This window comes from Heterodontus francisci, chromosome 4 (assembly GCF_036365525.1).
Source record: "Heterodontus francisci isolate sHetFra1 chromosome 4, sHetFra1.hap1, whole genome shotgun sequence".
Classification (NCBI taxonomy): Eukaryota; Metazoa; Chordata; class Chondrichthyes; order Heterodontiformes; family Heterodontidae; genus Heterodontus; species Heterodontus francisci.
The window spans coordinates 167,392,375-167,418,598 of record NC_090374.1 but is presented as its reverse complement, the minus strand read 5'-3'; the positions used below and the strand labels follow the sequence as shown (position 1 = coordinate 167,418,598).

The window sequence follows — 26,224 nt, the reverse complement described above, 5'->3', positions numbered from 1 at the left end:
TATTTCTTTCATGAATATTCTCAGGAAACTAATGTTAAAGCTAGATCTAATAAACTCACAAGCACTTTCACATATCTTTCTAAAAAAACATGTTCCTACAAACATAATGCATTGTGTTTGCTCTGCTATGAAAATGGTTGGTCTGTGAGCTAGTGAAGGAAATAATTATGCCATGTGTTGATCCATATCAGAAGGCTAGAAAAACTGAGCAGGAGACTGTGTGCGTGTGTGTGTGCGTGCGTGCGCATACATCTGTCTGTGTCTGTGTGTCTGTAAGTTAAAGTGCATACATACTGGGAATTTCCTGCATGATTTGCAGAGGTGGCAGTACAGACCAATATGTTCGTCACTTCTACAAACCAAAGCTCTCAAACTAGCTGCTGTCTTCTAAATATACTGAATAGAATTTCTGTAGGGTTTCTCTTGGTCCTCCACTATAACTTTGATGAAAGATCAACCAAAAGCCAGAGAAACGACATAAACAGCCACTCACACTGTTTCACCGCAGTTTCCATTGTGAGATCCCACATGGAAATTCTATCCCACTCACTCTCTACTATTCAGGAAATATATTTTAGAACATGGACTGTCAGTGTAAGGGAAGGGAGATGCAGTGGTGTAGTGAGATACCCGGGGCTGCAGTGAGAACTATCGTTGTTCCTCTTTCGGATTAGACGTTAAACCAAGGCCCCATCTTGTCCTCTTCGGTGGATGTGAAAGATCCAATGGTGCTATTTGAAGAAGAGCAGGGGAGTTTTCCCCGATGTCCTGGACCACTATTTATTTCCCAAATCAACATCACTAAAGCAGATTACCTGGTCATTATCGCATTACTGTTTATGGGAGTTTGATGTGTGCAAATTGGCTGCTGTATTTCCCACATTACAACAGTGACTACACTTCGAAAGTACTTCATTGCCTGTGGTGCACTTTGGCATGTCCTAAGCTTGCAAAAAGTGCTTTATAAATGCAAGTTCTTTCTTTCCTTTCATCCTTTACAGATCAGTTGCATAAGGGATCCACAACTCTACAAATCAAGCCCAAGGGGGGAAGTGCCTTAATCACACTCAATCATTTTAATTCCATTATCAATGCTGTAATAGAATAAATCTGTCTTAATTGATAGAAGGTTGTGTTTGAACATTCCTTTTGAAATGAAACAATATGGTTACTGAAGAATCCTCACACATGGATATCTGGTGAAACATGTTGGATCTGTTTTATTGTTACTTCTGGTTCTGAATGGAAATATCCAGTGAAGCTACAAACACTTCCACTGAAACAGATTGCTTTCCGATGTATGAAGACATATGGCGGACACAAGCTAAGTCTTATGTAAAGAAAATGATAACATCACTTTTGGAAAAGATAATTGGAGTTTTCAATAGCCTATTAGTCAGACTCGACTTTGACCTCATTAAATGGCCAAATCTATCATTAATAAATGATGGTGACCTCCAGGCGAACATTTAGGATATAAAATATTGTGAAACACATGGGAATATGTGATCACATTTTTCAGGAGAAGACTTAAAATTAAAGGAAAGGATAACTGCTGATCAATGTGGAAGTTGCTCATTGTGGGGAATCTAATATACTTTGCTAACCAAGGGATCTTTTGACAAACTGGTCCATCATTAATTGTGAATATGGTTTTGTTTATAACACAAGAGTTTTACAGAATTTATCATAAGCTGTCACTGTGGAATGTTACAGCTTACACATGTTTTCACTCACTGCTCCCATCAGATGTTTTTATGGGTGATTAGAACTGAGCCACTCCTACATACAATAGAAAGCTGGAGCGAATGCTTTTATTAACCGTGAGCATGCAAAATTTTTTGAAATTGTTAAAAGACATCCGATGACTGACTCTGGTAGATAATTGACTGTCTGCCTGGATTAGCTGCGACTGAAACCCACATTAAGAGGTAACGTCTGTAAAGTAGCTGTGAAATGAAAGATGACTAGGAATTTCATTGTTGGCATTGTGCAGTAACAAAGTGCAGTGAAGTTACCAATAGGGATTTCGGAAGATAAAGGCAAAACAGTGAGAACTAACATTGGGAGCCTAGTCACCTGCCTGATTCAAATTGCTCAAATTCTGGATATTGGCATCATGACACATGGTTGAAATCCAATTTTCCTGGGCAGATAAATCTAGCTTCCACCATTTTTTTCAAACAAATATTTTAACACATAGTTTGAAAACCAGTGGCACTAGAGATTCTGCTATGCTTGAAAATTAGAACCATTGACTAAACTTTGGTTCATTGCTGTCAGCATTTACAAAACATAAGGACGGCAATTGATCAGCTCATTCAACAAGACTGTCTCAACTTGACTTGGTGCAACCTAGACCAGTTCCCTCAACCCCCAACATCCCCCATCTCGCCCAAATCCACTCACTCCACTGCAGCACACGTGCAGCTGGAATTCACTCGCCATTTTAAAGTCACATGTTACTGTCTTCTTTTTTGCGATTCTTTAATTTTATTTTATGATTTATAGTGAAATAGAAGAATATACAGCAATATAGGAATCAGAGAAGTACAATTTGTTGTAACAGTGATGTTTCTCTGCAGTACAGGCTTTGAAATTTGGATGCAAAACTGTCACTGCAGTGCCATCACTGGTGGGAGGATGTAATTACAATGATTTACATAGGAAGTTTCCATTATAAATATGGGGATAAGAATTTAGAATGGAAATAGTTGGTAGGAGGTGCACACAGGAGTAACATATTTCATATATTTTTAATTCATCACCTATAGCTTTGAAACCTAGTGTAGTGTTTGAGTAAAGTGGGATTAGAACGTGGTATCAATTGAACCAGGTCACACAGATGGAAATCAGTCACCATTTTGAAGGCATATATTCTGGTTTTATTTTGATATAATACTTTGGTAGAAAGATGTGACACGTTGACAAGTTGATGGGCTGTACATCTGGGGAATGGATGCAAGCATCTATAATTTTGTTTGAGATTTTGAAGGCTGCTGACCATTGTTCATAGGTGTTCATTTTGCATGTTCACAAGAGAAATATCACAGATTTCAATACATTCTTCTCGACATCATTTTTTTGTCGGTAATTTATCAGAGAAATGTGTCTTACTGAGCACAACACCAATCTGTTCCCAGTGCAACCAGCCCAGCTCAGCCCAAGTAATACAGCACTTACCTTCCGAGTGCCAGGCAATGATGGGGATGAAGTGCATCCTTGCAAAATCTCAGGAGAATAGTGGAATCATTGATGTTCATCTTCCAGAATTCTATAGATTCTAGAGTGGTTCGTGCAGATTGGAAGGTAGCAAATGTCACCCCACTACTTAAGAAGGGAGGGAGAGAGAAAACAGGGAATTACAGACCTGTTAGCCTTACATCATTCGTTGGGAAAATGCTAGAATCTATCCTAAAGGATGTGATAAATGGACACTTGGATAATAATGACCTGATTGGGCATAGTTAACACGGATTTATGAATGGCAAACATGTTTGACGAATCTGTTGGAGTTTTTTGAGGATGTTACAAACAGAGTTGATAAAGGGGAGTTGGTGAACGTAATATACTTGGATTTTCAGAAGGCATTTAATAAAGTCCTCCACAGAAGGTTAGTTAGCAAAATTAAAGCACATGGGATAGGAGGTAATATACTGGCGCATTAAGGATTGGTTAACAGGCAGAAAGCAGAGACGAGGAATAAACGGGTCATTCTCGCATTGGCAGGTTGTGATTAGTGGGGTACCACAGGGATCAGTGCTTGGGCCCCAGCTGTTCACAATATATATCAATGATTTGGATGTGGGGACCAAATGGAGTATTTCCAAGTTTGCAGATGACACAAAACACGGTGGGAATGTGTATTGTGAGGAAGATGCAAAGTGGCTTCAAGGGGATTTGGACAGACTTAGTGAGTGGGCAAGAACATGGCAGATGGAATATAATGTGGAAAATGTGAGGTTATCCACTTTGGTAGGAGGAACAGATATGCAGAGTATTTCTTAAATGGTAAGAGATTAGAAAGTGTAGATGTACAAAGGAACCTAGGTGTCCTTGTCAATAAATCACTGAAAGCTAACATGCAGGTGCAGCAAGCAATTAAGAAGGTTAATGGTATGCCTTTATTGCAAGTAGATTTGAGTATAAGAGTAGTGAAGACTTGCTTCAATTGTATAGAACCTTGGATAGACCGCATCTGGAGTACTGTGTGCAGTTTTGGTCCCCTTACCTTAGGAAGGATATTATTGCCATAGAGGGAGTGCAAAAAAGGTTCACTCGACTTGTTTCCAGGATAGCGTGAATGTCCTATGAACAGAGGATGGGGAAATGGGCCTATATTCTCTGGACTGTTGAAGAATGAGAGGTGATCTCATTGAAACCTACAAAATACTGAAAGGGATATACAGGGTAGATGCAACTAAGATGTTTCCCCTGGTTGGGAGTCTAGAACCAGGGGACACAATTTCAAAATAAGGGGGAAGCCACTTAGGACAGAGATGAGGAGAAATTCCTTTACTCAGAGGGTTGTGAAGCTTTGGAATTCTCTGCCCCAGAGGGCTGTGGAAGCTCAGTCATTGGGTATGTTTAAAGCAGAGATTTACAGATTTCTAAATACCAATAACATAAGGGAATATGAGGATAGTGTGGGAAAAAGGCATTGAAGTGGATGATCAGCCATGATCATATTGAATGGTGGGGCAGGCTCGATAGACTGAATGGCCTACTCCTGCTCTTATGTTCCTATGTTGCTTCTGCTGCAATGTTTGTAAAATAACTTTTTTTTAACATGGAAGTGTTCACAGAGCTGTGGAGGTGGTGCGCAGATTCGACGGGCCCTTTGCAAACAGAGAATGGCTGATGGGAGCTTTGTGGATCTAGCAGAAGAACTCTGCCCCACTCCTAAACCGGATGTTCATCAGGTCTGTGGGGATGTAGACTGCCCAACTGAGTGGTTGGCTTCTGAATGGCTACAGGTAGGACCATCTCAATTTGGCTACTACAGACATATTAAACTAAAGTTGAGCTTCTCATTTAGAATTAGGACTCATTTGATGTATTCCACCCAGGATAAAGAATAGGTTACAGATGACATTGTATGTGGTCAGTAATGTATTATCTTGTGCAGAGTAGGCTTACAGGTGAAATACAAATATTTGAGAAGAAAATACGAGTACAATGGTTATGTTTAGACTTGTGTGACATGCCAGGCCCACAGCTCAGCTTTCAGTGGGGACACCATTGCATTACCCAAAGAAGCAGTGAAAAATCTTAAAGGAAGAACCGTGAAAGTGGAAGGAACTGAGGGGCTGCTGCCACTGTAGGTTTCAATGGAGACCAAGACATACAAAGGTAAGTGCTGGTGCCCAGATTGGAGTAAGAGTAGGCAACGAGATAATGGCCTGATTGGGGATGTTTTGGGGATTTGGTTAGGGGATGATAGTTGGCTAGGATGCCAGGGAGAATGTTCCTCTTCAAATAGTGCCAGGAGATATTTTACACCAACCTGAGAGAAGAGATGGTGTCTGGGTTTAATGTCTAATCTCAAAGGTAGCACTCCCTAAGGCACTGAAGTGTTGGCCAAGATTTTGTGCTCAAATCTCTGGAGTGGGACTCAAACCAATGACCTCTGATTCAGAAGTAAGAGGGCTACCGACTGAACGATGATTGATGCCCAAGACAGAAGGCAGCATTATGAAAGGAGGAAGATGAACCATTGCCATGTAAGAACTGACCATCTTTTCTCCGTTTATTCTGTTAATTGTTCAGTATTATTCTGCAACCATGATTATGATATGTCCTTTAACATGGTTATGAAGTGCATCTATTTTATACCTAAAGTAACATAGCTCCAATCCTATGAAGACTTCAAACATTTACTTTGTTTATATTTGAAGTGATGTCAATTATATTTCTTACATCAAGATACTGATATATTTTAAACTTGTATCATTATTATTATAAGGGGTTCAGGTGATAATGACAATCAGTAAATGGGAAGTGATGATAAACTCATCATTCAGATACCGCAAGAGAGATTTGAAAATGTTATTTAAATCATGACTTATGACACATACATTTCTCTTTATTTATAATTATTTCTTCAGAAAAAGCCTGTGCAGCCTCAGGGTTGAGTGGGCATCTGATGTACAAAAGAAACTGCCTGAAGAAATAGGCAGGATTTTAATTCCATTGTTCCCCTTGCACAGCAGTCTGAAGGGGAGATGACTGGGATGTAGAGGGCTGGACAAGCCCCTTGCCATGGCAGACAGGTAGCCATGGCAGACAGGTATATAGAAATCATAGAAATTTACAGCACGGAAGCAGACCATTCAACTCATCGTGTCTGGGCCAGCCCACAAGTAGCCATCCAACCTAATCCTATTTTCCAGCTCTTGGTCTGTAATCTTGTAGGTTACAACACTTAAAGTGCACATCCAAGTACTTTTTAAATCTTATGAGGGTTTCTGCCTCCAGCACCCTTTCAGGCAGTGAGTTCCAGATCTCCATTATCCTCTGAGTGAAAAGATTTCCCCTTGAATCCCTGCTAAACCTCCTACCCCTTACCCTAAATTTATGGTCCCTGGTTAGGGGCAGAAAGGTTCTGAAGATGCCCCACATCAATGAGATGCCCTCGCACTGACACTCCCCATTTCAGTAGGGTAAACATGGAGATCTCCTGCAGATTCAATGCCAGTGTAACTCTTGGGATTATGGCCCACGGGTTTTCAAAGCCCTATTTCAATCTCTGATTTCAATGTTAATAACTTCTCTCATCATTGCTCATTGGGACGTAGCAGCCTTGATGCAGTGACAGTAGCCTGCAAACAGTTCCTGTAGGCCACAGACTTTTAATTTTTATTGATGGCGTAACTGAGAACTGCCGTTTATCCATGTGACTAGTGTTCCACAACCTGTGGGGAAGGTACACAGAGACGTGATGTGGTTTGCAGGAAAATGGGCAGAGATGGTGTTCCCATCGCTCTAAACTACTCTGATTGCTCCAGCCTGCCTCGCCCACCATTGCTGAGACCTTGCTCCTTCCCACCCTGTGCCAGTAAGTTCAATCATTTCCTGCTTTACCTTTTCAGAATAATTCAAACATTGCATTTCAATCTATAAACTGAAATAACAGATAATGGCAATTTGCTATTTTCTGTTTTAAAGTACAAGGATGTTTTTTGCGACAGTTCTAAATATAACTCTCTGCAGTAGTTTTATATGACAAGATAAAATTTCCAAAAACAGTTGCCAAAAAGCATTCAATTATTTTTGTTACAAGTAAACTTAAACATGTATCTTTCAACTATTAAGATTTCACAGCTATATTAATATTTATGATCAAGCATCATTTTAAAATCTTTATTTACCCTTAAAACACCTCTGTTTCCAATCCTTGAATCAAAGACAGGATGCTCTGGGGTATAAAATATTTGGTGTTCACCATCAATATTATTTTCTGATTGGTCAGTTGGAGATACCAAATACACTGATTTCTCCTTTCACCATGATCAATATTCCTAAGTGTCGTCTTGCTGAGCACCTCTAGTTGTTTCCATGAGTGTCTCACAATCTATGCACATTGTCTGTTGTTCCCATGTGTACACCTGGCTGTTTGAACCCACTATCATTTCTACCCCACTCTGTCTAAGAAATTAGTTCTGTTTCTGAGCCCAAGCTCAGGGGTGCAGTGGCTAAACATACGCAAAGCAACAGGCCCAAGAATAGCTGCAAATTGGTTGTCCGGTCTCATTTAATAACCGGGGTGAGCTGCTGGTGCTGGTCGCACACCCACCACTCCTGCCCACCCCCTCAACCCCAAAGCATCTCACTAGTAGAGGCCCTCGAGAGAATCTCAGGGTGGGGTGGTGGGGGGTGTCGGAGTGGGCTTTGGTGGGGGGCACTGATCGCACCTCCTGTGGAATCACCCAAGCACTCAGGCTGCACCTGGATCCACATGAAGGGGTTTCTTATAAAACAAAACTTTAAGTTCTTAGAATCATGGAATAATAGAATGGTTACAGCAGAGAAGGAGGCTATTTGGCCTGTAATGTCTATGCCAGTTCTCTTCAAGAGCAACTCACCTTGGTGCACTCCCCTGCCTTTTCCCTGTAGCCCTGCAAATTTCTTTCTCTTCAGATAATTATCCAACTCTCTTTTGAAGGCCTCGATTGAATCTGCCTCCACCACACTCTTAGACAGTGCATTCCAGATCATAACCACTCGCTGCGTTAAAAAAAACCTTTTCCTCATGTCGCTGTTGCTTCTTTTGCCAATCACCTTAAATCGATGTCTTCTGGTTCTGGATCCTTTTGGCCAATGGAAACAGTTTCTCTCTACCTTACCTTTAGTTGGTTGGTGGTTGTGGGGGTGGAGGGGCAGCTGCAGGATCCTGAGTGGGGAGGCCTGACTCATTTCTCAGAGGGGTCCTTGAACAAGTGTTAGGTCCTTGAATATGTTAATTTGCTGTCTAACACCTGTTTTACGGAATGAAACTGCTCCATTCCCACTGATCAGCGAGAGTTAAGAATCCCTCTCTGACTCTGATCCATTGTTTTTATTTGTTCTTAAGTACAGTTAGGCAGGTTTGCTATTGCAGGGTCATGTGCAGTCACTTTGTGGCTGTATCATTCAAACCAATAAATCTTTGGACAAGAAAATCCGGTGTTTTTCTGCTTAAATTTAATTTGTTTTGAATGTCTGTTCTTTGGCTGTAGGAATGAACAGAAAGGAACACAAACCTGCCCACCGCCATGGACCTCAAATACTGGGTCTTCGAAAAGTGTATGTTCAATTAAAGAAAGAAAGGAAACTGCAGTTTTCCACTGGTGGACAAGCATACCTGCTTCCCAAAACATCAGTGGTCATCAGGTGTCCTGTTAGAAGATTCCAGAAATCCATGATAACATGGGAGAAAGATGGGAAACATTTGTCAAGCTCTCCCCATGTCACAGTCACTCATTTTGGTTATATCAAAATAAATCGTCTGAAACCAGTAAATATCGGCACTTATACATGTGTAGCAGGTCTTGTGCGTGATAATTTTGTGGTTAAAATAATTGGAAGCAACAATAAACTGATTGAGTCACCGTCCGGTAAACAGGAAGCAGCCATTACAAAAGGAATCTCAAATGAAGCACTAAGTCCAAAGGACAAATATGTATCAGGTTTGAAGATGAATGGCAGCAAGTCAGACAAAAATCGATTCTTCATAAACCATCATAGTCAGTATGATGGGATTATTCTTAAACTCCTTGAGATAAAAGGTTGGTCTCAAGAGAGCCTAGATTCAAGGGAATCACAGGGGTCCACAGAAAAGGGCTTCACTTCTGCAGAGGACACTAGCATGGAATCTATCATTCCATTAACGTACGTAATAGATCAGGAGAGACTGGAAGAAATTAGTAGGGCCATATCACAGCAGACTGATGATCTGAAGGATGTCTATGCTACTTATGTTATTGGCCAGTTAGTCGCTGAGATTCCTAAGGGCCAGCCAGATGCTAATGAATTCAAACTTAAGCATGGGGGGAGAAGCACAGATACCAGTTCAGTGGAATGTTCTTTCCATAAAATCACTTCCAATGGCCACGGAGTATCAAAATTCTCCTCAATGGATCGGCCCAGTTTGAAGGAATCTATTCATACATCTAAAGAGTCAGTTAAGGCACCAGTAATACTGCAGAAGACCAATGACAAAGGGTTGTCTCTGTCAGCAGAGATCATTGCTGATGTGGGCCACACAATATTGCTGACTAACTGGACCCGTACATTGGTGCTGAGGTGTGAAGCATCAGGAAACCCAAAACCTGTCATCAGCTGGACAAAGAGTGGACAAATGTTGAAATACAGCCACAGGTAAGATAATTTTTATTCAATATGTGTGTAGTGGTTGGTTTGTTGCTATTCAATAAATGTGTTGAAGCATTCATCACTGTTCATCCTCTTCAGACACTAACAACTGTTATGAACGTGCTTCCATTATTAATATTTTTTGAGGACTTGTGTTTAAAAGACTGCGGTAACTACCTGAGGAGATGCTGGACTTTTTTTTAAAGGGTCACTGGAAGGACACTTGGGACTTTGTTTAAAAACAAACACTTACTGGAAGTCACATATCTTAAGCTAAATAAACAACCAGAGCCTTATGGACTATGGAACTATTTGGAGTTGTTTACAGAGAAGTCACATGCCTAGATTTATGGCTCAGGAGGTTTGATTTCATTTTTGGACTGTTTGGAGGGCAGTTGGTGTGTATTCTGCTAAGAGAGATGTCACCCAACTCATCCTTTGCCACCTGTTTTAGAACATAGAACATAGAACAGTACAGCACAGTACAGGCCCTTCGGCCCACGATGTTGTGCCGAACCTTTAACCTACTCTAAGATCTAAGTAACTACCTACCCTTCATTTTACTAACATCCATGTACCTATCCAAGAGTCGCTTAAATGCCCCTAATGTATCTGCTTCTACTACCACCGCTGGCAGCGCATTCCACGCACCCACCACTCTCTGTGTAAAGAACCTACCTCTGACATCTCCCCGAAACCTTCCTCCAATCACCCTAAAATTATGCCCCCTGATGATAGCCCTTTCCGCCCTGGGAAAAAGTCTCTGACTATCCACTCTATCTATGCCTCTCATCATCTTGTACCCCTCTATCAAGTCACCTCTCATCCTTCTTCGCTCCAATGAGAAAAGCCCTAGCTCCCTCAATCTTTCTTCATAGGACATGCCCTCCAGTCCAGGCAGCATCCTGGTAAATCTGCTCTGCACCCTCTCTAAAGCTTCCACATCCTTCCTATAATGAGGCGACCAGAACTGAACACAATATTCCAAGTGTTTTGAAAAATCTTCCGAGAATCCAGTGTGATAGCTGAAACTAGGAATGCAGTAATTTTCCCAAAAAGCCTGCAAGACTACTCCTTGACAGCTCCTGAACAGAACTGCTCCAGAAAGCTCCCAGTGACAGCTGTCTACGTGTACCTGGACGCCAGACCGAAAGTCACCTGGAACATTTCATACCTTTTCCTTTTTTTTTCTTCAAGAATTAACAAATATTTGGCCAAAATATTTTTTGTTTTTGTAAAGTTGATCTCTGCAGAGAAAGCTTTTTTATTTTTTTCTTAACTGGTGTGCGTGTGCATGCGTGTTGGGTTATTTAGAATGGAATATACTTATACTTTCATATTTCAACCTGTGTGTTAATATGCTTCGTATCTTTATTAAATAAGTCTTGTTTTATAATGAATAATTTTGTTGTTTATTAAAGAAACCTGGTTGGTGGATTTGTATTCTGAAACAGCATAGATAAAAGTAAATAATTGGCCACATCCATAACCTGTTAAAATATTTTGAAATATCTGTTGTGACCAGTGGAGTAGTGGGCCTAGAGGGAGATAGTGCACTCCTCCAACCTCAGTCGTAACATATAACTGGGGCTTTTGCAGGATTCGAAATCCAAAGACAAATATGAATGCTGGGACTTGCTAAGGTTAAGGCTGATTAAGATTTTTATGGTGAACTTTGCGATATATATTGAAAACCAAAGTGGCTTTATCAGTTGCTATGATCTTTCTGGAGAGCAAGGATTTATCCCTGAGTGATTTGCAAAACCTAACCAAGGCTATGCTAATAGCACAGGCAGAAAAGCTGGAGTTAGAGTTAAAAGCAAGGGCTAAGAAAGCAGACATAACTGAGGCAATAGCACAGCATTTGAACTTGGAAGAAGGAAAAGGCAATCCAGATGGTGATTCAGTTGAATTAGCTATAATTAAGTTGCAGATGAAGTAGCTTGAACAGGAAAAAGGAATGAGAAAAGTTGAACTCGAAAGAGAAACAGTTCAGAGAGTGGAAAAGGAAAAAGAAAGAGCATTTCATAAGCTGGAACAAGAATTGCAAAGGGAAAGAGAAGAGAGGCAGGAGGGAGAAAGGGAGCGAGAAAGGGTATTCGAATTAAAAAGACTGGAACTGAAACAAAAGGGTGGCCTAGACTCCAGGGAAAGTTTTGATGAAGAAGAATCTGACTCCAACCCATGACCCAGTGGGAAGCTGTTTAAATTTGTGCAAGCCCTCCCAAAGTTTGAGGAAAGGGACGTAGAGGCAGTTTGCATTTCTTTGAAAAGCTAGCTAAACAGATGAGGTGGCCAAAAGAAAACTGGACACTGCTCATGCAAAGCATGATGGGCAGAGCTCATGAAGTTTATGCCATGCTTTATGAGGAGGCTTCTACAGATTCTGAGATGCCAAAAAAGGCTATTGCTGCTTATGAGTTGGTCCCTGAAGCTTACAGGCAGAAATTTCAGAACCTCCAAAAACAGCCTGAGCAGGGTTATATAGAATTTGAGAGGGTAAAGCAAATTAACTTTGACCATTAGTTGCGGGCACTAAAGGTAGTGGCCACGTGTGAGATCCTTAGGGAAATAATTCTCCTGGAAGAATTTAAAAGTTCACTCCCTCCATTAGTAAGAACCCATGTAGGGAACCAGACAGGCAGCTGATGGCTGATGGTTATGAGCTTGTCCACAAGCCCAAACCCTTTTTTCATCACCCCCCACAAACCTGAGAAGGATAGAAGGTGGAGGGTGAAAGGAAGGCAAGTAGCCAGGGATGGGAAAGGACAGCTGGGCACGCCCAAGGATCTCCTCCTCAGGCCAGAAAGAAAGGTGCTAAGAGTGAAAGTGAGGTCCGAAAACCTAAGTGTTTCCATTACCACAAGGTGGGACATCTTCATGCGGATTGCTGGAAGTTATGGGGTAAACCCATGCGACTTATTGGGGTGCACAAGGCCAATGCAGAGAAAGGGGCCCTGACCGAGAGTACAACAGATAAAGCTGCAGCTATGACTGCAGCTGTAAGGCCAAGTAATAAAAAAGCGCTGTGAGTGCTGGGAACGTGAACAAGATACCTGAGAGTTACAAGGAATTCTTGTCAAAAGGAAAAGTAACTCCCTATACCTCAAATGAGGCAGGTAACCCTACAGTTATAATTAGGGATACAGGAACCACCTAAACACTTTTACTGGGAAAGACATGACTTTTCCACCAGAGAGCATATTGAATGCCAAGGTTTTAGTGAACAGTATTGACGGGGAGTAATTACTGTACCTCTGTATAGGGTGCACCTGAAATGTGACCTAATGTCTGGAACGGTAACTATAGGAGTTGTCCATAGTTTGTCTGTAGACGGAGTTGACCGACTCCTGGGGAATGATTTGGCCAGAGAGAAGGTTGTAGCTTCTCCAGTAGTCACGGAAAGACCAAGTGAAGTCAAGGAGACAGAGCAGTTGCAGGAAAAGGTTCCAGGAATTTTTCTTTCATGTGTAGTGACCCGAGCAAGTGCTAAACAAGTTCCATTGTCAGAGGTCAAAATGGCACCACAGACAGATATTTGGCTATCTGAAACTTTTTGGGGGATTTGGATAATCCAAAGGAAATGTTCAGTAAATCTTCTTTGATCAAGCCGATCCAGAGTTAAATAAAGTGGCACAATTGGCTCAAACAGATGCTGAAGCAGAGAAAGTCCTGGAATGCTACTATAATAAAAATGGAATTCCTCACAGAACTGCAGACAAAGAATGGACAGTGGTTCATCAGATAGTGGTACCACACAAGTATCGCCAGGAAATGTTAAGGATAGCCCATGAAATTCCTATAGCAGGACATGAAGGGATCCAGAAGACCCAAAAACATATAAGTCAACATTTTTACTGACCAGATCTTCACAAAGAAGTTGTACAGTTTTGCAAAATGTGCCATACGTGCCAGATTGTGGGAAAGCCTCAACCTGCAATAAAACCGGTACCTCTAATTCCCATACCAGTTTTTGGGGAACCATTTGGTAGGGTGTTGGTAGACTGTGTGGGACCTTTTCCAAAAAGCAGGAAATCACTATTATGGATATGACTATTTGGTTCCCAGAGGCTATTCCCTTGAGAACAATTTCTGTTAAGGCAGTGGTAGCGACATTAACCTAGTTTTTTACTCAATATGGACTACCAATTGAGATTCAATCGGAACAAGGTTCCAATTTTAGTTAAATTAAATTTTTTCAGTAAGTTATAAGTAGGCTGGGTATAACACAGTTACAGTCTTCAGCATACTACCCACAGACACAAGGGGCTTTAGAATGGTACCATCAAACCCTCAAAATGATGATCAGGGCATACTGTCATGCATATCCCCATGATTGGGACAAAGAGCTGGAATTTCTTTTGTTTGCCACAAGGGATTCACCTATTGAGACTACTGGTTTTAGTCCTTTTGAATTAGTTTATGGACATGAGGTAAGAGGTCCTCTAAAACTAATCAAAGAGAAGTTTTTAGAACAGAGGGACAAATCTTCCATGTTAGATTATGTATTCATGTTCTGGGAGCGGCTCACATGAGCCTGCAATGTGGCTTAGAAACACCTTAAAGCTTCGCAAACAGCCATGAAGAAATGGGCAGACAAGCATGCCAAGACCCGAACATTTCAACCAGGGGATGATGTGTTAGTATCATTGCCTTTACAGGGTGAACCGCTGAAAGCATAGTGCAGTTGTTTATATAGCGTAGTCAAAAGGATTGATAAAGTAAATGATTTGAATGACACCCCAGATTGCCGGAAAAAGAATTGGCTGTGTCACGTCAGTATGTTGATACAATATCACTGCCAGGAGGAGGATAAGCAAGCACAGGTATGTCAGGTAGTAAGGACAATGAAGGATGAAAGGGATAGTGAGGATGAGGCAGAAGGAGGCCTAGACAGTTCTCAAATGGAACCTCCTCCTATCCGGTTAGCTAACACTGAATTGTTTGGGAGATTAGACACTATGCTTTCATATTTACATGCAGAACAATGAGGAGACCTAACAAGTCTACTCACAGCATTTAAAGGACTCTGTATGGACAAACCAGGATGTACAACCTTAGCCACACATGATGTGGATGTGGAAGAATCCTCTCCTATAAAAAGCATCCTTATTGCTTAGGTCCTGGAAACAGGCCCAGGTGAAAACAGAAATTGAATACATGTTGGAAAACCACCTAATTGAACCCAGTCAAAGCAGCTGGAGTTCCCCAGTCGTGTTAGCGCCTAAATCTGATGGTTCAGCTAGATTTTACATAGACCACAGAAAGGTTAATGCAGTAACAAAGGCAGACTCCCACCCAATTCTTCACTTGGAAGACTGTATTGACAGAGTTGGCAGTACCATGTTTCTTACCAAAATAGATTTGTTAAAGGGATACTGGCAGGTTCCTTTAACACACAGAACTAAAGAAGTATCAACTTTTGTCACACCAGACAGTCTTTTTCAATGCTGAGTGATGCCATTTGGGCTTAAAAATGCCCCAGCAACTTTCCAGAGACTAATGAACCAAGTGGTAGCCAGCATTTCTAACTGTGTGGTTTACCTTGATGATGTGCTGGTATACAACGACACTTGGAAGGACCACTTGAAACAACTGGAAGCTCTGTTTAAATAATTAGTCAGCTGATTTGGTGACAAACCTTGCCAAAAGTGAATTTGCAAAAGCGTGGGAAACCTACCTAGGGCATATAGTAGGGCAAAAGACAAGTGTTGCCAAGAACAGCAAATGTACAAGCATTGGTGGAGTTCCCTACCCCTAAGACTAAACAATAAATCATGAGGTTTTTGGGGATGTCTGGTTTCTACTGCAAGTTTAGTTACAGGTAAAGAGTGAATGAGAATGAGTTATTTTTTTTTTCATATTCTGTTGTTTTTGTCCACACTTTATAATGAAACAATTTAAAAAATGGCGTTTCATTCCTCCAAGGATGGAGGTGTCATGAATGTGCTGCCATAACTAATATTTTTTGAGGACTTGTGTTTAAGGACTGTGGAAAATATCTGAGGAGATGCTGGACTTGTTTTTTTTAAAAGGGTCTCTGGAAAGACACTTGGGACTTTGTTTAAAAACAAACACTTACTGGAAGTCACATGTCTTAAGCTAAGAAAACAGCCAGAGCCTTATGGACTATGGAACTATTTGGCGTTGTTTACAGAGAAGTCATATGCCTAGATTTATGGCTCAGGAGGTTTGATTTCATTTTTTTGGACTGTTCGGAGGGCAGTTGGTGTGTATCCTGCAAAGAGAGACGTCACCCAACTCATCCTTTGCCACCTGTTTTGAAAAATCTTCTGAGAATCCAGTGTGATAGCTGAAACCATGGATGCAGTAATTCTTCTGAGAAACCTGCAAGACTACTCCTTGACGCCTCCTGAACAGTACTGTTCCAGAAAACTCCCAGTGATAGCTGTCTACGTGTACCCGGACGCCAGACCGAAAGTCACCGGGAACATTTCATGTCTTATCCTTTTTTTTCTTCAAGAATTAACAAATATTTGGCCAAAGTATTTTTGTTTTTGTAAAGTTGATCTCTGCAGAGAAAGCTTCTTTATTTTTTCTTTAACTATGTGTGTATGTGTGTGTGTTGGGTTATTTAGAAGGAATATATTTATACTTTCATATTTCAACCTGTGTGTTAATAAGCTTTGCATCTTTATTAAATAAGTCTTGTTTTATAATAAATGAATAATTTTGTTGTTTATTAAAGAAACCTGGTTGGTGGATTTGTATTCTGAAACAGATATATAAAAGTATATAATTGGCTATATACATGACTGGTTAAAAATAATTTTAAATATATGTTGTGACCAGTGGAGTTGTGGGATTAGAGGGAAATAGTGCACTCCTCCAACCTCGGTCATAACACAACCCCAATGAAGTCTGCACAGCCCAAGCTAGTGACAATTCTGATTGTTCAGAATCATCTGCTGACATTACAATAATTACAGTTGGGGAGTTGGCTTTTCCTTTTTGTTTACTCGTTCATGGGATGAGAGCATCGCTGGCTAGGCTGGAATTTATTGCCCATCCCTAATTGCCCTTGGAAAGGTGGTGGTGAGCTGTCTTACCGAACTATTGCAGTCCTTGGGTGTCGGTACACTCACAGTGCTGTTAGGAAGGGAGTTCCAGGATTTTGACTCTCCGACAGTGTAGGAACAATGATATTGTTCCAAGTCAGGATGGTGTGTGGCTTGGAGGGGAACTTGAAGGTGGTGGTGTTCCCATCAGTCTGCTGCCCTTGTCTTTCTAGGTAGTACAGGTCAAGGGTTTGGAAGGTGCTGTGCAGAAGGAGCCTTGCTGAGTTACTGCAGTGCATCTTATAGATGGTACACACTGCTGTTACTGTGCATCGGTGCTGAAGGGAATGAATGCTGAAGGTGATGGATGAGATGCCAATCAAGCAGGCTGCATTATCCTGAATGGTGCCGAGTTTCTTGAGTGTTGTTGGAGCTACACACATCCTGGCAAGTGGAAAGTATTCCATCACACTCCTGTCTTGTGCCTTGTAGATGGTGGATAGGCATTGGGTAGTCAGAAAGTGAGTTACTTAGTCATAGAGTCATAGAGTTATACAGCACAGAAACAGGCCCTTCTGTCCATAGTGTCTGTGCCGGCCATCCAGCATCCAACTATTCTAATCCCATATTCCTGCATTTGGCCCGTAGCCTTGTATGCTATGGCGTTTCAAGTGCTCATCTAAATACTTCTTAAATGTTGTGAGGGTTCCTGCCTCCACCACCTCTTCAGGCAGTGCGATCCAGATTCCAACCACCCTCTGGGTGAAAAGAATTTTCCTAAAATCCTCCCTAAACCTCCTGCCCCATACCCTAAATCTATGCCCCTGGTTCTTGACCCCTCCTCTAAGGGAAAAAGTTTTTTCCTATCTAACCTATCAATGCCCCTCATAATCTTGTACACCTCAATCATGTCCCCCTCAGCCTTCTCTGCTCCAAGGAAAACAACCCTAGCCTTTTCAGTCTCTCTTCATAGCTGAAATGCTCCAGCCCAGCCAACATCCTGGTGAATCTCCTCTGCACCCTCTCCAGTGCAATCACATCCGTCCTATAGTGTGGTGACCAGAACTGTACACAGTACTTGTTGCAGTATTCCTAGCCTCTGATCCGCTGTAGTAGACACAGTATTTATGTGGCTGGTCCAGTTCAGTTTCTGGTCAATGGTAATCCCCAGGATATTGATAGTGGGGGATTCAGTGATGGTAATGCCATTGAACATCAAGAGGAGATGTTAGATTCTCTCTTGTTGAAGATGGTCATTGCCTGGCACTTGTGTGGCATGAATGTTACTTGCCACTTATTAGCCCAAGCCTGGATGTTGTCCAGGTCTTGCTACATATGGACATGTGCTGCTTCAGTATCTGAGGAGTCGCGAATGGTGCTGAACATTTTGCCATCATCAGCGAACAGCTCCACTTCTGACCCAATGATGGAGGGAAGATAATTGATGAAGCAGCTGAAAATAGTTGGGCTAGGACACTACCCTGAGGAACTCCTGCAGTGATGTCCAGGGACTGAGATGATTGACTTCCAACAACCACAACCATCTTCCTTTGTGACAGGTAACTTCAACCAGTGGAGAGTTTTCCCCCTGATTCCCATTGACTAGGGCTCCTTGATGCCATACTTGGTCAAATGCTGCCTTGCTGTCAAGTGCAGTCGCTCTCACCTCACCTATCTTATCATAGTGTAATTGTATTGTAACAGTAATATTTTTGAAAAATCCTAATGCAGTACAAAACTTGTTAAATGAATAATGATTTTGCCAAGTAATTTTATTAATTTCACTGTTCGATTCTTCTATCTGTTGTACCGTGTTTGGCACATAGCAACAGTGGAATGCGAGATTATGCTGTAAAAAGTCACAGTTGTTCTGGCTAACTGGAAACGTATTGATGTCATTTGCTTCATTACAACAGACATATGAAGGTGTAAACTCTAAAAATAGGGCTTCAAAGTCTTTATTATAAAAGGAATTTTTAAAACTGTTTCTTCACATCTAGCAACACCGCACAGTATTGAACAGTTAGTCATTTTTTAAAACAGTTCATCAATTAATGCTCACCTTTTAGCTAAAGATGCCAGATGCTCACTAGGCTTTAACACTGGCACATGATGAGACAGTTTTCACACCTGAACATTTGCCACTTTGATTCCAAACATACTCGAGTCCCAGCATCCGAAAAGGTGGAACATCATTGAGCTGGCTATCAGGTGACTGGACAGAAATACTTGTGAAAAGGGGTCAATACATTGACTGGCAAGAAAGGATTAAACAATCATGGTCATTAGTGAGGTAGCACAACACTGAAATTAATAGCTCAAACTTTTGGAATTTTCTTCAATATTTTATTAGTTATTCATTTATGCAGGCTTGACTGTACGTCTAAAACTTGACTTCTATTCTGTCTGTGTTTTGCTTTTCTCCTTTTAGTTTTAGAGATACAGCACTGAAACAGGCCCTTCGGCCCACCGAGTCTGTGCTGACCATCAACCGCCCATACTTACTAATCCTACACTAATTCCATATTCCTACCACATCCCCACCCTGTCCCTATATTTCCCTACCACCTACCTATACTAGGGGCAATTGTTAATGGCCAATTTACCGATCAACCTGCAAGTCTTTGGCTTGTGGGAGGAAACCGGAGCACCCGGAGGAAACCCACGCAGACACAGGGAGAACTTGCAAACTCCACACAGGCAGTACCCAGAATTGAACCCGGGTCTCTGGAGCTGTGAGGCTGCGATGCTAACCACAGTGCCACTGTGCCGCCCTCACAGGGAGAACTCGCAAACTCCACACAGGCAGTACCCAGAATTGAACCCGGGTCTCTGGAGCTGTGAGGCTGCGATGCTAACCACAGTGCCACTGTGCCGCCCTCACAGGGAGAACTCGCAAACTCCGCACAGGCAGTACCCAGAATTGAACCCGGGTCCCTGGAGCTGTGAGGCTGCAGTGCTAACCACTGTGCCATCTTAAACGTACCATATATCCTTTATTTTAACTTTTAACATTATTTCTTACCTGTATTTGATATTTTACTTTTTGTTATATATTATGTTTAAACATTCCACATACCTGCTCCATGTCTCACAGCCCATCAAGAGCCGGAACTCATAGATGGGACAGTTTGGGAGTTGGCAGGAACATTGATTTAAACCAGGATAGAGCTGGAATATTGCTGTGTGTCCTGATCATCTTGATGAAACAGTTTGGTCGGACATAAAACATTTTCCCAGGAACTCTAAGTGTATGGCAAGATGACTTGTTGGGCTAAGGAAGTAGATACTCCAAAATAAGTCAACACCAGTGTCCCAAGGATTTAAAACATCCAAAAAAAAGGCCAAACTAACCAATGAAATGAATCACATAACCACATAATCAATGATTCTTTGTGCACAGACTATATAAAGTCCCTTGAAACTTGACAAAGTGACAACACCCTTTTGTATCTAAATTAGAAGTTAGGTCCCAGTTGAACTTGATGTCCTTCTTAACCATATAAAAACAAACCCAGTTGCCAATCTGTGACTGAGACTCACAATATGTCACTGAGATTGTTTGTCATGTCTATATCAATGGGACATTTGTGATGGCACCTTGGAGGGAAAAAAAACAAAAATCATATTGGAGATGCATTATTATTCCTTTTATGTTTTTCATCTAATTCAAATCAAGAAAGCCATATGTTAAAGCATCTTATCTGGAAAGCCATAAATTCTATTATATTCTATCATTATTAGCACAATATGAACAGGTTTCTGAGAGAAGCGTGACATAGATTTTATTGGCATTTTTATGACTATATCTTTTTTATGTACTTATACTCAGTAAGTAAGTAGATTTTTCAACAGTCTATTGAATAGTTTTGGGCTGCTCTGAGGGATATTCTCTGGCAGATTTGGGTCAGTTGGGAAATTTAAACGATCCAGTGACAATGGCTAAACTGCAAAACAGGTATTGGAAGTCGGTGTTAGTCATATTGCCAGGGGACTCTCAAGGAATGATCACAAAACATGGTCTTTAAAATTGCTGTAGGCCTGTAACAGTTCAACACACAGGCAAATGTTGCTCAGCATCAGGTAAGAAATTTTAAACATAAAAAATTTATAGTTCTGTGCATTCAGTCAGTTGCTGGTATTTGTAGATTAAACCAGATGGTCAAATTAGTCTTCTCTCTGGTGTGTTAACTGGATATTAATGATCCTGCAATAGAATTGATTTAACATAGGTCATAATTTTGCATGCTTAACTATTTCCTTCCAACTTGCTATATACACCTTAGCCCATTGGTGGATGTATTTCACCTTGAGAATCTCCATTTTTATTCAAATCGCAGGATTTTACAGAGTAAGGGGGTTGTGTCCACCAGCTGCAAAATTACAACTTTCAAAGATTGATATACATTTTTTTGAATTCTGGGCTGGATTTTCAATCCAGGGTCAGGAACTCAACGCCCAGATCATTTCTGGGTCCGGCCCCGTGCCGTGTCAGTGTCACTGACATGACACTATTTTGATAAGCAAAGGCTGTAAGTAGGCTAGAGGCAAGTTTGGTTGCCTCTTAGTGGCATGGGGCACAGCCTGGAGGCAAAGGCTGGCTCTGGAGGGCTAGTCTCAAAGGCAAGCAGCAGCCATAACTGGGCTTGCTGTTGCCTAGCGACATGGAGCAAGCAGAAGAGCAGAGAGTCAGCAGCTTCACGGTCCAAACCAGTGCCCAAACACTCACTCATCAGGTAATTAATCTGCTCTTCTCAAGCGATAGCAACTTTGTGCCACCGCATTCGCACCTCAGTTTGACTCTCCCTTTTGTTTCACGACTTCATATCAGCAGCAATGGCTCCCCGCAGTGCTCCTGACAGCTGTACACAAACATGCCCCAGACCATTCGCTGTTCCATTCTGAACTTTGAAAATTTCATTCTGTCCCTCTCCAGCCCATTAACAAGCACTTCAGCAAGCTTAACAGCCAGTTATTGAGGCATGCAGGTTGCCGGCTATAACCCCCACCCAGTCCTCCTTTTGAAAATTACATTGGGTCATGGAGCCATCCGAGAGCACTATTTTCAAAGTGGACCCACACTCGACCTCACTCCCACAGCGATTCCAGCCCCTGTTCCTGCCCAAACTAAGTAAGTTATATAACCATGTGGTTTTCAGCAGAAATTAGCCAAAATCCATAGTTGAAAATCTTAGTGAAATCACTAGGCAAAATGGAAAATTACACATTTCCAAAGATTGTGAAAATAATAAATATTGTAATTGAGTCATTACGTCACAGAGGAAGGCCATTTGGCCCAGCAAGTCTATGGTGGCTCTCTGTTGAGCAATCCAGTCAGTCCCATTCCCCCACTCGATCCCCGTAGCCCTTCAAGTTTATTTCCCTCACATGCCCATCCAATTTCCTTTTGAAATCATTCATCGTCTCTGCTTCCACCACCCTCATAGGCAGTGAGTTCCAGGTCATTACCACTCACTGCGTAAATGTTCTTCCTCACATCCCCTCTGCATCTCTTGCCCAAAACCTTAAATCTGTATCCCCTAGTCTTTGTACCATTAGCTAATGGAAACAGCTTTTCTTTGTCTACCTTATCTAAACCTCTTTTAATCTTGTACACGTCTATCAAATCTCCTTTGTTCCAAGGAGAACAACCCCAGCATTTCCAACCTAACCTTGTAGATAAAATCCCTCATCCTTGGCACCATTCTGGTAAATCTCCTCTAAACCATATCAAGGACACTCATATGCTTCCTAACTGACCAGAACTGGACACAGTACTCTAGTTGTGACCTAACCAGAGCTTAATAAAGGTTCACAAGGTGAACATTCTACTCCCGAACATTGGGAACAGCAACATCAGGAGGTGAAAAGTTATTCCTTTGAGTTGGAATGTTTCCAAAACCACACACACGCTTTGTCACTTGTTTAAATATGAGAAAGATCCTGCAATAAGGGCCCTGCAGAGTCTGGCACTGAACCATGCAAGGGGGTTTCAAGTTCAATCCCAAGTCTCTGTTGAGTTAGTTGATCTCAGCTTGAATAGTGGTGGGACTGCAGTAATTGGTCTCCGTGCCCCTGGGCTACAGAACGGAAAAAGTAAGCCTTTCAATTCCTGATGGCTATCCAGCAATCCATGCCAGAAAGTGTGCATATGTAGAAATCAGATGAGGCCAGGATCCGTGTCTGTAGTCCCCTGTGATTGAACAGACTGCCAATACTCACTGTTTCAGTTCACATGAAAAGAATGGCCCCTTGGATTACCAACAGTCAGGAATCTGTTCTCCAGTGTCAGAACCTCTAGGAGTAAGAAACTGAAACATGAAATGTTCAAAATTATTTTATGTACCTTCCTTGTTTTCAGGAGGTTTTGTATATGGAATAGTATAGGCTGTACCCCTGCTAAATGGCTATCCTTCACAGAACACTTTTCTTTTTCCACTCAGTGCAGGATTGCAGATATCTTAAAAGTAACTGTAGTATCCAAGAATCATAGATGTCCTGTAAATAAAAATGGGAAAATGATCTGCTGAGAAGCACAGTTTCTATTTCTGGCATGCACTCCATATGCCAGGTTTCTGTGTTAAATGTTCACATTTAGAATCAAAGTAGCAGTTAAAACTTAACTAATGAGACTGATTGAGACCTTTACCTACTACAAGTCTGTTATTTTGTAAGAAAGATGTAAAGTTCTGAGTGTTTCGATATAAGAAGGGAGCCTTTGCAATCCTTGTCACATCTTTTCTCAAAAAGCCTCAATGATCTGACATTGGCAACACTCTAATTATAGTCAATCAAATTATGCCAGGAATTGAACTTCTTCCTGTAGACAGAGCTGAAGACAACTAGGAAATGTGATTATAAGATGAAGCAAAGTGTACCCAAAGGGAATGGTGTTCAGATAAAGGTTTACACCAAAAAAATGTCATAGCCTGTCTTTCTCCACAACCAATGCTGACTGAACTCTTCAATATTTTCAGCATTTTCTGTTTTTATTCAGATTTCCAGCATTTGCAGTTTTTTTATGTGAAAGAGAGGTTTTGTTTTAATCTATATATTCACAGAATATGGGTGTTGCTGGCAAGGCCAACATTTATTACCCATCCCTAATTGCCTTTGAGAAGTTGGTGGTGAGCTGCCTTCTTGAACTGCTGCAGTTCATGTGGTGTAGGTACACCCACAGTGCTTTTAGGGAGGGAATTCCAGGATTTTGACCCAGCGACAGTGAAGGAACAGTGATATTGTTCCAAGTCAGGATGGTGTGTGGGTTGGAGGTGAGCTTACAGGTGGTGGTGTTCTCATATACACCTGCTGCCCTTGTCCTTCTAGGTGGTAGAGGTCTCAGGTATGGAAGGTGCTGTCTAAGGAGCCTTGGCTTGTTGCTGTAGTGTCATAGAGTGATACAGCACTGAAACAGGCCCTTCAGCCCACCAAGTTTGTGCCAACCAACAAGCACCCATTTATACTAATCCTACATTAATCCCATATTGCCTACCACATCCCCACCATTCTCCTACCACCTACCTACACTCGGGTGCAATTTACAATGGCCAATTTACCTATCAAGCTGCAAGTCTTTGGCTGTGGGAGAAAACTGGAGCACGCAGCAGAAACCCACGTGGTCACAGGGAGAACTTGCAAACTCCACACAGACAGTACCCAGAACCGAACCCGGGTCGCTGGAGCTGTGAGGCTGCGGTGCTAACCACTGCGCCACTGTGCCACCCATGTGTATATGGTACACACTGCTGCCACTGTGTGCTGGTGATGGAAGAGGTGAATATTTAAGGTGATGGATGGGGTGCCAATTAAGCAGGCTGCTTTGTCCTGAATGGTGTCAAGGTTCTTGAGTGTTGTTGGAGCTGCACTCATTCAGGCAAGTGGAGAGTATTCCATCACTGTCCTGACTTGTGTCTTATAGATGGTGGAAATATTTTGGGGAGGCCGGTGGTGAGTTACTCGCCGCAGAATGCCCAGCCTCTGACTTGTTCTTGTAACCACTGTATTACCTCCCAGAACCACAGTAGGGATCCCCTTGTCCTCACCTTCCACCCATCAGCTTCCGTATTCCACGGATCGTCCTCCACCATTTCCGCCACCTCCAATGTGATGCCACCACCAAACACATCTTCCCCTCCCTTTTCAGCATTCCACAGGACTGTTCCCTCCATGATACCCTGGTCTACTTCTCAATCATCCCCTTCCTACATTTTTCCATGCAAGCACAAGAGATGCAACACCTGCCATTCTACCTCCTCCCTTCTCACTGTCCAAGGCCCCAAACACTCCTAGGTGAAGCAGCAATTTACTTGTATTTTTTTCAAGTTAGCATACTGTATTTGCTGCTCACGATGTGGTCTTCTCTACACTGGGGAGACCAAATGCAGACTGGGTGACCGCTGTGCAGAACACCTCTGTTCAGTCCGCAAGTGTGACCCCGAGCTTTCAGTCGACTGTCATTTTAATTCTCCACTTCAACCCCACTCTGACCTCTCTCCTCAGCCTTCCTGCAGTGTTTCAATGAAGCTCAACGCAAGAGTAGCAGCACCTCATCTTTCGATTTGGCACTATACAGCTTTCCAGACTCAACATCGAGTTCAATAATTTTAGATCATAATCTCTGCCCCCATTTTGTTTTGTGTTTTTTATCAGATTTGTTTTTGTTTCTCATTTCTTTCTTATTCCTTTTACTTTGTGTTCAGACAGCTACTATCCTGCCATTCACACCTCCTCTGGACACATCCTTTGTTTCTTTACTTGTCCCATTTCCACTCCCTTTAGCCTTGCACCATGAAACCTTTTGTCATTTAATCTCTCCTGCCCTCCACCCTATCACAGACTTTCCCATTTGTTCTTTTTCCCACCCTCCCCCTTTCACTTGCTCAAAGCCTATTAGATTTCTAACTTTCCCCAGTTCTGATAAAAGGTCACAGATCTGAAAAGGTAACTCTGTTTCTCTCTCCCCAGATGCTTCCTGTCCTGCTCAGTATTTCCAGAATTTCCTGTTATTATTTCAGATTTCCAGCATCTGTAGTATTTTGCTTTTGTATTTATGTGGCTGGTCCAGTTAAGTTTCTTATTATTGGTGACCCCTGGATGTTGATGGTGGGGCATTCAGCGATGGTATTAAACATAAATGCCATTATGGGAGGAACATGCACATTTATCTATGTTTTTCAGCCAGTTCTTATTACTGTGTTTCATGTTTTGAAACTGATGACAAGACGCAGCCTGATTTCCTGCAATCATGTGGAAGCAGATTATTCACACATAGCTTTCAGTGGGAATGCTGGGCTGTGTGCTACATGACCCATTCCTAAATATCAGTGAAGCAGAATTTCATGATAACAATTCTG

At 41.8% G+C, this 26,224-nt stretch overlaps 1 protein-coding gene across 1 annotated transcript in view; it reads left to right on the top strand.

Annotated features, from left to right (window-relative positions):
• LOC137368744 (ADAMTS-like protein 1) overlaps nt 1–26,224 on the top strand; it is an 852,599-nt gene that overhangs the window by 758,268 nt on the left and 68,107 nt on the right. Inside the window, exons 18-20 of the mRNA XM_068028933.1 lie at nt 4,797–4,976; nt 6,904–7,057; nt 8,718–9,858. Of these exons, the coding sequence (XP_067885034.1) occupies nt 4,797–4,976; nt 6,904–7,057; nt 8,718–9,858 (1,475 nt within the window). The remainder of the gene's footprint in view (nt 1–4,796; nt 4,977–6,903; nt 7,058–8,717; nt 9,859–26,224) is intronic.